Source organism: Anser brachyrhynchus (assembly GCF_964034855.1).
Source record: "Anser brachyrhynchus genome assembly, chromosome: 21".
Classification (NCBI taxonomy): Eukaryota; Metazoa; Chordata; class Aves; order Anseriformes; family Anatidae; genus Anser; species Anser brachyrhynchus.
Window position 1 is genome coordinate 7,300,532 of NC_137714.1, and position 12,065 is coordinate 7,312,596.

The 12,065-nt window shown below is 36.5% G+C and overlaps 1 protein-coding gene across 6 annotated transcripts in view; it reads left to right on the forward strand.

Moving 5' to 3' along the window:
- Positions 1 to 12,065, forward strand: part of PRKCZ (protein kinase C zeta) — a 48,071-nt gene that overhangs the window by 20,106 nt on the left and 15,900 nt on the right. For all 6 annotated transcript variants that reach the window (XM_080564458.1, XM_080564456.1, XM_080564459.1 and 3 more), the window contains 4 exons: positions 5,555 to 5,640; positions 8,534 to 8,665; positions 9,816 to 9,897; positions 10,360 to 10,412. In XM_080564458.1, the coding sequence (XP_080420584.1) occupies positions 5,555 to 5,640; positions 8,534 to 8,665; positions 9,816 to 9,897; positions 10,360 to 10,412 (353 nt within the window). The remainder of the gene's footprint in view (positions 1 to 5,554; positions 5,641 to 8,533; positions 8,666 to 9,815; positions 9,898 to 10,359; positions 10,413 to 12,065) is intronic.

Here is a 12,065-nt window from a genome sequence, read left to right on the forward strand (position 1 = left end):
AGTTCTTGATGTTAAGGCAATTTGGACCATTAATGTCTTTTTTGCTATATCTGACTATGGGATTTTAAAGCTTATTTTTGTCTTTTTCCAGAAACATGCCAAGCTATCTCACGCATGTGTTGGCCATGATAGTTGGGGGTTATACTTCCATTGCAGTTTTCAGGAAATAGTGCTGTAAACTGTTTTCTACTGAATGTTTAGATGTCTCCAAATTAGATAAGGTGCCCGAGTTAGAAGGCTGATAGCATCTCTTGAGCAAAGAAAGTCAAGTCAACTCCTTGGATGTCTTCTCTTCATTGATGGCTGTCTTCCTCCAGGTAGGATGCGTTGCTGCCTTCCATACAAGGTGCCTCTGAGGTGCGTCTCAGGCTGCAGGCATGATATTTTTGGTCGATCAGTCCATCTGTCGGTCACAAGTTAAAGGATTTTTTAAGGGAAACTTTATGTTATGGCCATTTTATTTCTAGTATTTCTGTGAATGTAAGGTATTTCTATTTTTTTTTGAAATTGAAAACCTGTGTTCTTGAGAAGAGTTTTTAGATTCCTAATTTTCTCATGTACTTTGAGTACAGTCAGTATTTTTTAGTGACAAGGCAATCCTGATTTTCTAATAACCATTCAGATGAGCTTTTAAAATGAGCTTGGTATTTTTCTTACACCAAGAAGGAGGATAGGGCATTAACAGGTGTGATTGATCTAAAGGAGAACACAGCAGCAGTGCAGCTTTTTGAAATGAGATGTTAGCTTTGCTTTTATTGGATGCCAGTGTCTTATTAAGTCTGGTTTATCACCTTGTGATGGCACGGAGCCATTTTAACAGAAGGGTATGAATATGAGCAACCAAGAGCTCACGCCTGAGAAATCAGTGTGTATGGAGGACAGGTTTTACATCCAGCAATCCTGAAATGGAAGTCGGCTGACCTCTTTGAAGCCAGTGGGGAGTAGGGTATTCAGAAAGTGTTCTGGCTGTGTTGCAACGAATGGCAGGTCGGTATTATTGCTCTCTGATATAGGTTGTGGTCCCCCCGTTGGTTCTCTGATGATACTCCATGTAGCACACTTGATTTTTTTCCCTCATTATTCCTGTCCTAATTGTGCTTGTTTCTTTCCTCCCCGTAAAGGTTTACTTTGGTGTATGTTGAAAAGTATAATGGGGATGCTGTTGCTTCCCAAATGCTCGTCAGTTTTAAATAAAATAAATAAAATGCCATCTTCTGACCATTTTAATAACTGCAAGAGGTGAAAGCAGTTGATGCTTACATTGTTAAGGATACTTCCTTCTCTAGCTTCTGAAAAAGAACGTCAATTGTATGTAGCAGTTCAGTCATAATAAGGCCTATTACTATACCCTACAATGTATGTCTGTTACGTGCTTTAGAAAGCAGTTTTGTTTCACTGCTTGGGAAAATATTACGTAACGGATATTGAAGCAATGCACTATCTAAGTTCTCTAGAGTTTGCTTTCCCAAAATGTATTTATCTTTATATGTAATCATCTCTATACGTTAACCTTTTATGTAATTTGGAGTCCATCTGAAATACCAGTATCCATTTCCTGGTGGTAATTCCTGAGTTGGTTTTGAAAGAATGATCACTTGTCTGCTCAGCAAAACATTAAAAGAACAAAACAAAAACTGGGCATTCTCATACTGTCCAGCTGGCAGGCAGTGTAATTGGCCTGTAAACAACTTGCATTAATCTCTGAGAAGTGATTTGCAGCAATAGCAAATTATCTCTTTGCTTAGTATGGTAAAAGATTTCATTATGGTTTGTTCACATAAAAGCAGACTTTGGAATTGCAGAAAGCATTTGTAAAATCCAAATGCAGAGGAAATAAAATTTTTGTGGCTGTCTTACTGCCATTCGTTGTTGTAAAGCACACTTTTCAGACAACTGATGAATTCTCACATATTCTGGAAAGTACAAGGTTTGCCAAACTTCTTTGGATGGAAAAATAATAATTTGGGCCTGGGGGGAGGTTGGGCCCGTCTTTTAAATTCTTTTTGTTCTCCAGTGCTGGGAAAATATATTGTCACTTGAAAAACAATTGCTCTTCTATTTCTCTTCTTTACCAAGTTCTGTTTTTCAAAGGCAAGGTTCACACCCTTTCTGGTAAGTTCTGGTGGGGTTGTTCTTGAACAGGGGAGTATCTTCTGTAGATTAGTTAGTCTTCAGTGAAGACTGAACAATAGACTTGTTAATTCACTCATCAATTTATATCTGCAATTTTTGTTATTATTTTTCCTTTTTTTCTTCTTATAGTCATTTTTAAAGAGAGAGAAATGAAAGGAATGTTTTTGAAAAAACTGTCCAGTATATTTACGGGGCTCCTTGGGCATTCTTGTTAGTGATGTAGTTGCAGAGCTTGACAACAGAGGGAACTGCACAACAGTGGCTGCTTTACACTGCTTTTTACACACAGGCAGCTGGCTGATTGTTTTAGGCATTCAATAATATAATACAACTGAAAAAGTAGTCCTCTTCAGTATTTAAGTATGGTAAAGAAACACTCCTTTTTGGTTCCTACTTTTTAAAGCTAAGCTGTGTTAAGTTCAGTTTCTGTTATACTGTTGCCTCCTAAGGATATTATAAAATCCCGACTTTGATTTAATATTTATCGGTAATTAAGGAGGTGACTTGCTTCTTTATTTACAGACTTCATCAGCGTGAGCTGCTCGTTAACTTACCAGTCGCTTAATATTCCTCATGTCAGTGATAAGCTACTGTTCAGAACACAGATGTATTAGGTTGCCTCCATATGGTGCTTTGTCTAATGAATCAATTAGCTATTTTGGAAAAACATCTTTGAAGTTTTCTTCCTCTTGGTGAAAAGCCATCCCACAACTGGTGGAACCGTTTTTCATTGATGTTTGTGTATGGCATATTTCACAGTTTAATCAGGAAGATTCATAATTAATTATGAAGAGTAAGTAGCATTTCACAAAGCACTATTGAATTAGGTTTGATTTTTCTGAATAAATGGAGCTAAAGTTTGTTTTAAAGTGCTAGCAATAACTACACCGATGCTTTTTTGTTTGTTTTGTTTTACTGAGAGTGAAGTTTATTCTTCAAAGCATGTGCTTAGGCAAAAACTTTACAATAGTGTTGCAAGGCTCTCACTTAAATTTTCGTTGCGCTTATGAAAGGGTTTTTGTTTGTTTGCTTGCTTTAAGGAAAGTTTATATTTGGCAGATTCTGAAGAGCTCTTTGGGTCAAATGAGCATATCAGTCGAGATACCCCTATTCTAGTAGCCATGTGTGTGCTAATTCTGTGTCAGGCAGTCTTTCATCTTCTTGTTGTTTTCAAATTGTTAACAATCAATTTATTAGTGCAATGTCTGTTTCAAACTTGCCAAGTAAACATTTGCACATGCGAATATTTATGTATGAATGTTCCCAGATTTGGGGGGTAACAATCTTCAGTACTTGTGTCTTGCTTGTGAAGGACAACAAAGGAATATTTAAAATCTGACCGGTGTTACAGCCAGTGTTCACACATTGCATGTGCATGTCATGGCCTTTGACTGTAGCTGGCTCGATATGAAGTGAAAATAATTTTTCATCAATAATTTCTCCTGCATTACATTTAAAGTTATAAATAAAATGTAGGTATTTGGAACCCGAAAGCCAGAAACAACACATGAGAACTAAAGATGGTTTTATGTTAATTTCTGAGGGTTATAAATTCGTTCTTTACACATTTCTCCATGTTGAGATGTTACCAACTAGGTCTTATCAAAGCTTTCCTGTTACATGTTCTTTGCTACATTGTCAGGCATTTTAGTTAACATTGTATATTTCCCTGTGTACCATGTTGAATATTCAACATTGTTTCACTTGTATGAGGCTGATTAAAGGACAGTTTTAAGAACAAGTATTGGACTCTCAGTTAAACAAACAAAAACTGTTCAACTGATGGATATTCCTACAGAGAAGTTACAATGCTTCTTAAAGAGAAGTACAAAGCAATTTAATAGACCTTGTTAGGATGACAGAAGAAATTAGGTCAATGTAAGACGATCCTAATAGAACCACATTAGGAAACTGCATCGTTTTCATTGGCAGAACCAGCGGACCTACGTAGGACGTACAGCATGTATGTTGCTATTCACGAGGTATGAATAAAACACAAGTGTGCATTTTACTGCTACCTTCTCAGAGGGAGTTAGACTTCCTAAGCTGCTTAGTTCTCAATTCCCTATGAAACTGCATTACTTTGTAATTTTTTGTATGAAGTGTATGAAATACATTTTTTGCAAGCTGCCAACTGTTTTAAGTTGCATTATAACTCGTACAAATGATTTGTGTTTAAAAAGGCATACAATTAAAGCTCTGTGTTGGAAAATCTTTCTCATCATGCTACTGAAGATAGCTACAAAATAGTGATATCTAAATAAGTATACTAGTTTTTGATTTTTCTTTTGCAAGCAATGTGATACTAGCAGTAAAAACACTGCAAGATGTATATCCTTGGAAATGTTTAAGGAGATGTCATAAGTGTTCCACTGTCAAGAATAGCTTTCTAACTGTGTTACAGTAAACCTCAAGCTCATAAATTTGAATCCTTTAGTAGGTGTCATTAGAACTAATTATTCAGCAATGGAAATCATGCTAAATGTGACTTTTTATTTTTTTTACTATTTTTTATAGCAGGACTATATTGCCAGTTATAACATGACTGCTGACTCTTCTGCTTAGCTCACCACCCACCTCTTCCTCCCCGTGTTCCCACTCCAGCCAGTACCCCCGAGGTTGCCTGCTATGGGAAGCCATGGTGCTGGTTGTGTGCCAGGGACTGGCTGTGTCACCATTACAGCTGCACGCAGGGCTGGTGCTGCACAATGAATTTTTCAGCACTTAGTATTTAATATGAAATTCTCTAATTAGTCACTCAAACGTTGCTCTTAAGTATGTGAGAAGTGACAACAAATACATTTGGAGTAGATGCTATGTACTATCTTGTATGGCTTCTTGAAAAATCTGTCTGCAACAGCTTAAATGATTTCTTGTTGTCATGTTTAGACTATATTAGAAATAATTGCAGACCTCTACTTGTGCTGCTTCCATAACAGAAGAAATATTTTGGGGTAATGTTTGCTAACAAAGATGAAATTGAGGTCAAATAATGCAACTCTCCAGATTAGTATCATATTCAGTACTGTGCAGCTAAAGCCCTATTAGCACCAAACACCCTTTGTGTTTGTGTTGACACTGCAATTTTACTGGAGGAAACTGTTTCTTTAACTATCTGTTATCTGTCCTTCTCACCTGAGCTTGAACAGCCAGCAGCCAAGAAACTAACAAGATTACGATCATGTGAGGAAAAAGACAGGGATAGAGAAAAGGGAGAGGCAGCGGTGAAAGCACATCCTGCCGGAGCTGTCATTTAAGGCTGCCTTAAAAAAAAAAATAAAAAAAATCAGCAGGGATTTTAGCTGTGCGTTGATAATTAGAAAAGCAAGATTGTTTTTAGTCACAACTTGCTTAATGTAGTGCGTCTGCTGTCACTGTGCAACCATGCTGCTGCTTTATACCTTTTTAATTTCTTTCTTAGAATCAATCTACCGACGTGGAGCCAGAAGATGGAGGAAGCTGTACAGAGTGAATGGGCATTTGTTTCAAGCCAAACGTTTTAACAGAGTGAGTACTGTTGTATAAAATGTTGGGTTTTGGTAATGTTCTGTGGTAATTGTTTTCTCAGTCCGTGCTCTTCTGTATTTGAGTGGCGAAAAGAGAGGAAAAGCAGGACGCTTACTGATGTGACTTCTGGTCTGTGCAGTGTTATTCGGGTCGTAAAAATCATACAACTGAGTCTTTAAATCTGATTAGCTGAAAATGTATTTAAAGTCTCTAATAACTGTTTTTGTGAATATTTAAACTGATGTGCCTAGATCAGCTTTTCTCGTCTCCACCCTTTGTGATCGTGCTGCTTGATTGCAGCATAATCTTTTACCTTCAGTACTTTTTGTCGTTCTTGAAATTAATACCAAGAGCCATAGCCTTTAACTGTTTTGAATCTGAAGTATTACATAATCTAATTAAGAAAAAAACATCCTGTGTGTGAGCTAAAATACAGCTGTATTAAGAATCTGACTTAATCCACATAAGCAAGTGAATGTAGCTTTAAGGCTGAGGCTCCTCCTTGGCTTAGCCCATTATGTCAAAGTATTGCAGCACATATACAAATGTAATGTACACTTTTGGGAATTCGGTACAAAACTGAGTACAGTGAGGTGAGTTAACTTTTTGATTCAGCAGTAACATTTCTTTTATGAAATCTTTACTACTGCCTGGATGGAATATTTTTTTTAATGCTCCCCACCCCAAAACTGCATTTTAAAAGAAGGAAAAGCCCCTTCAATCTCAGTATTGCTGGATATGTGAAAATAAAAGTTATTTATCTGAATTACAACAAGCATTTGTGTAATGTGGGGTACCGACTATTTTTTTAATTTATAGTATGAAACATTCCATACTTGGAGATGCTCATAAAGCATTTCCTTGAAGCATTGTGAATACATATCTGCCACATTAAGCATCCAGTGTTATTAATATAAATAAGTTTTTATGGGAATTAGGCTGATGGTGAATAAACAAGTGAAGATTTTGAAACCTCATTAGCATGCTTATTTGCTAACAGCCCTAAACAAGACTTTGTAACTGTCTCTGTAGAAATAGAATCATATAAAACCGTAGTACAAACAAAATCCAGCTGAAGCTAGAAATAAAGTTGACATGAGCTGATGCGACACGAAAATGCAAAGATTAATAAATTAGTCATATAGGTAAGCATTACTGAATTAGACACTAAATTTTCACATTGACTGAATTTTTAAGACTGCAGTATTACATTATGAATTTGTTCCTCTTTCAAAATAATTTTTTAAAACCTCTTTGGTTAATTCAGGTGAATGAACGTGTTCAAGAATCTAAGCCTTGATATTGTTCAGTATATCTCTGTTGGGCATAATGTAAGGGTTAACTCTTCTGTGTTTGTATGCATTTTGGGGAGGCATGAGGGATACCTGTATTCCTTGTGGAATTTGAGAGCTGCCCCTTTGTCCATTTTTTTCTTGCTTTCCTGCATCTGACTGAAGTAAATGAGAATTTCTTGCATGCTTTTTCCAGGCCCTAAACATTTTATTTAGCCTTCATGTTACTGCTGCCAGACGTACATAAGAATACTAAAGGTAGTCTGGTGGAGCAGGAGTTTTGAAATGGAAAGAAGTGGCTACAGATGTCCAAGGCTTGCTCTCTTGTACACAGTACGGTTTTTATGTTTGTTTTGGCCTGGACAGTGTAGTTTGGATTATTCCCAGTCAAGAACTAGCTGTATAGCTGACTGGAATGTAGCTACGTTTGGTTTTCTACAGCTATCAAAATATAAGAAAGGCAATACAGAAAACATTTCAAAAGAATCCAATCTTGTATTAATTTTTTAAATACTACCAGTAAGGATTCGTAGTTGTTGAACACTTTTGGGCAGGACACTGTATGATTCATTAGTCTGAGGATCTGAATAACCACACTAACTGCAGTTTGCTCAGAGGAACAGACTTTCACTGTTCTGTGGCTTTGGGACAGTTGCAGAGCTCGAAGCCTGGCATGGGGGATGAGCGCAGGACTGCTTGTGCAGCTTGTAGACTGATAGGCAGCCTCCCTCGCCTGTCAGAACTACTGGGGAAAATTTGCAGATAGTGAACACCGAGCACATCTTCTTTTGGCAATCTGTGCACCGTGTGTAGAAAGAACTGAGATTAGGTGGCTTCTTGGCATAAAAGAATCTGTTTGGCAGTTTGGGTAACGTAGAGAAAATGACCACAGCACACATACACCGGAGAAATGATTTCAAGAAGTGCCTTGTTAAAGTCAGCAGCAGAATGTCTTACTTCTTCCTTTGTCCTCATTTTGGTTTAATTTATTCAGATGTGATTTCCCTGCACGAAGAAAAAAGGCCATATATTTCTGATATTAAATAATGCAACGTGCAGAGGCTTTAAATCAGACTCGATAGATAAGATTTTTAATTTGTTTTGCAGAGTTTCTACTGATGTTCTACCATTGTCAGAAGTGTATAGGTGCATATGTAGACCAGTCTTTATACTTTAATTTGTGGAGGCTCATAATATTTTGTGCTAGTGTTCTTGAAAGTCAGTTTGGCTGCTTTTTGTGTACTCTTGTGCAAATTCTTGTCGATTTTGTTTGGGTAACCTCTGTCAGCATCTGAAGTTCAGAATAGACTTATTGTCTAAGATGATTTGCAAATGTTAGGTTGTGATGTATTCCATCTGCTTGAGACATTTGTTTTCTTAACATTCAGTTTAAAAAAAGTGTATTTTAGCTCAATTCTAAGCATGAGGTGTAACCTTCAGTTATTCATGAAATCCTGGGTATTCTGAAATAACTATTATTCAATATTCCTAGGAGATGGGTAGGATGGGTTGTTGTAGGGTGGGTTCTTTCTGACAGCTGACTACCAGCCTACAGAAGGGAATTGATAACTGAAATTGATGATACGTGTTCTGGCTTTTAGAGAGCATATTGTGGCCAGTGCAGCGAAAGGATATGGGGTCTCGGAAGGCAAGGCTACAAGTGTATCAACTGCAAATTGTTGGTCCATAAACGTTGTCATATACTTGTTCCACTGACCTGCAAAAGGCATATGGTAAGTTTGCTTTCTGTCTAAAACTAAGGTGTTTGGTTGTGTCCTGTTTTGCTTATTCTAGATATGCATCCTGAATGGTTGAAGTTTTATAACACTTGGCAGTATTTGATTTTCAGTTTCCAGAATGTCTGTGGAGGACAGGCCTTTAGTTTGTGAGCAGTACAGACAAACTGAGAAGAAAACTTGTGATATGACTAACTGTGAGCAAGCTCGAGTGTGACTTCTCCAGTGGAGATAATTTATTTTACAGATAGATAAAGAGTTGTTATTGACAATCTTAGTGGTTGCTTCTTTTAGCCTATTGCTGAATTTTAAGCACCAAGGCACTTGTGTGGTATTTGCACCTCTGATGTTTTTCCGTTTGTTTCTCCAATCCTGTTTTCTTCCTCTCTGTCATAGCAGCAACTCCAGTATCTTTCCCATATTTTTAATATTAAATTGTGACCCTAAACTTTAGCTCTTCTATATACTTGTCACAGACTTTAACCAGTATTTCACTGGTTCTTGCGTCATCTTTTTGTTAACTAGAAGCTAAACCCAATTTTTTCTTCACTGCTGTTACATATGACTTGCCTACATATGACTTGACACTACCAGATTCTTTGCAATTTATTTATGCGTGTTGCTATACCTACTGGAATAATCATACATGACTCATCATGAGTTGGGGATGAGACCAGGATCCAAACATATTATAAAATTGCTTGATATTGTTGTATTTACCAAGTTATTCAATACCTTTGCAAAATGAGTAACTATTCCTGTTTTTTTAAACAGGAAAGGAATATTGCCAGTGCTCTAAATTGAGTATGTAACATCACTGAAGTATGTTTACTTTGTTTCAGTTCCCCATGAAACATTCTTTAATAGAATTGAAGTTTGAGCTTTGCAATAAAATGTACTAAACTCACTTTCAGAAGACAGCTAAGCATCTCCTGTAGTTACAAAGGACAGTTGAAATAACATCTAGGCTTTTTGGTAGATGGTTATTATAACGTGTTACAAAGGAATACTTCCTACAAAATCCAGCTTTCTTTCAGAAGCTACAAATGTAAGGTTCTTGTTGTATTGCAGTTATGTGATAAGACGTGGTGACTTAAAAGGGACTGTGTAAATTGACATTTTTCCTGTATGATTTATGTTTTACAAGGATTCGGTCATGCCTTCCCAGGAACCTCAGTTAGATGATAAAAATGATGAAGTTGACCTCCCTTCAGAAGAAGCTGATGGAAGTGAGTATTTTCCTGGTAAAAAGGATGTTTAAAAGATGGAATTCATGCGCTTCCTTACTTGTACTGTGACAGTAGCATAGTCCAGAAATCCGTGAACATCGGAGCACTATTAAAATTCATCAAGTTGGTAACTTTACCTCCTGTGACATCCTTAACTAGTTCAGAGGATGAGATCTTTAACCTTGAGTTTGCAGTTGTCTTTTTTGTGTTCAGTATTGGAGGAGTTAAACTCTCATCTAGGCTGGGCTCTCTTTATTAGCAAGTGTGGTCTGATGGAGTGGATCTATAGACCAAAAAAGGTGGTATAGGAGGCCCAGTTTCCAATTTACCTGATTTTTTTTAAAGGTTACCTTGGACTAGCAAACTGCTATTCCCAAGCCACTAAATCATCTTTCCATTTATCAGTTTTGTAATGATTTCTAATGAAGGCCTTAATCACACTACTTTTGTTTGATTTTGCAGTTCCCTACATTCCTTCAAACAGGAAACATGACAGCATTAAAGACGACTCTGAGGTATGTTTTTAAAATTACTTCTGTAATTCACTTTAACACACTCTTAATCACACACCTTTTATAAAGTAATTAGTTATTTGTCCTGTTTTTTTCTGCTACCATTGAAATGAGAAGCCTGTTTTTTTTTCTGAAAATGATCTCTGAAGTATTTTTGGATTTTCAGATTTCTTCTGTAAACAGCTCTTGTCTCAATCATGATGTGAGAGATGTTTTTTCTCTCCATTCATGCTGAAACAACATCGATTTAACAGGTTTTTGACTTTATTGGTTCTTCCAACATACGGTGGCATTGACATTTCATCGTCTGCCCTCTCTAATGGATGTACACCCCTTATCACCCTAAGGCTACCTCTGCAGGCTAACATTATGAAAATTGGTTCAATCTGATAGTACCTTAACTATGTAGCTGTCTCTAACTAATAATTTATAGAGAGCTCCTGTGGAAATACAAGTAAAATAACATAGACTTGAGCTCTGTTTTTCAGCTTTTGTAGAGGTTCTGACACAACCTCTGCATACAAAGAGCATTATTCCTTTAAAGCAGTTTGATCCCAACACACTTAAATTCTAAAGGGCTTCAAGAAGCTGCTTCTAAAAATGCTTCTGGCATATTTGAGATAAATGCACTTTGCAGAATGCTAGCACTTAGTTATCCTGCTCTTCAACAAGCCTGCACCTTGTCTCTACCTCCACTACAATGCTTGTCGCTACTATTAATTTACACTTGAATAGTTGCTGCTCTTGGGTAAGTGACTGCCTTATTTTCAGTCATGTGCATTTAGGATTTGTCTCAAATTCATGGAAGGAAAGATATAAATTTAAAACAATTTTAATTGCTATCTGGAGTTACTGACTTCTGCTCAGGTAGATACTGTTTGTGTTTAAATTTTGATAGGTGTTGTTTGTTCAGCTGACCTGAATTATGCTCCTCTGACTTTACATATTGCTTTTGAGCTTTACTAAAATAATTTAAGGTGTCCTGCAAAGAGGATGTGGTATTCTGGTAGCTTTGTTGACTAGAATCTTCAGGCTCAGACCAATCTCTTCTAATAGCAGTCAATCCTAGATCAAGATTCTTTATATAAATACTTTCCTTAGTTCAGCAGAACGCTGATCTGTCTACAAGTACTGTAGTTTGAGGTCAGATAAAAATAGGCCATAGAAGTATGTCAAAGCATTGTATATCCTGGTAAAATAAGGAAAGTGCAAATGCATAGCGTATTTGTCTAATTGAACTTCTTGCTTTTCAAGTCTCATGTTCATGTTATCTCAGCTATTTGTTGGAATTAAATTTGTCATTTAAAATCAATAAGGAATTTTAAAACAACATTCTTCATCGATGAATATTTTCCGCAAATCCTCACTTTTGAGAAATTGGTATTTCTATATGTTCATAGGCACCTATTAAAAATCTTCAAATTATTGTAGTAAATCTTAAGCGGTTTTCTAAACTGAAATCAAGATAAGTATATTCTTTAGCAAATTACTGTTTTATATATTCTTTTTAGTTAGCTTTCATTAATTTGTACTACAGTATTTGTGTCAGAATATGGAAGATGCTCTTTGCTCAGTTGAAAGTGTAATTCTACCTGCTTACAGGTCAAGAATGAATAAGACCCCATTTGTAAAGGCATTGCATTCTGTTTTCCAGTA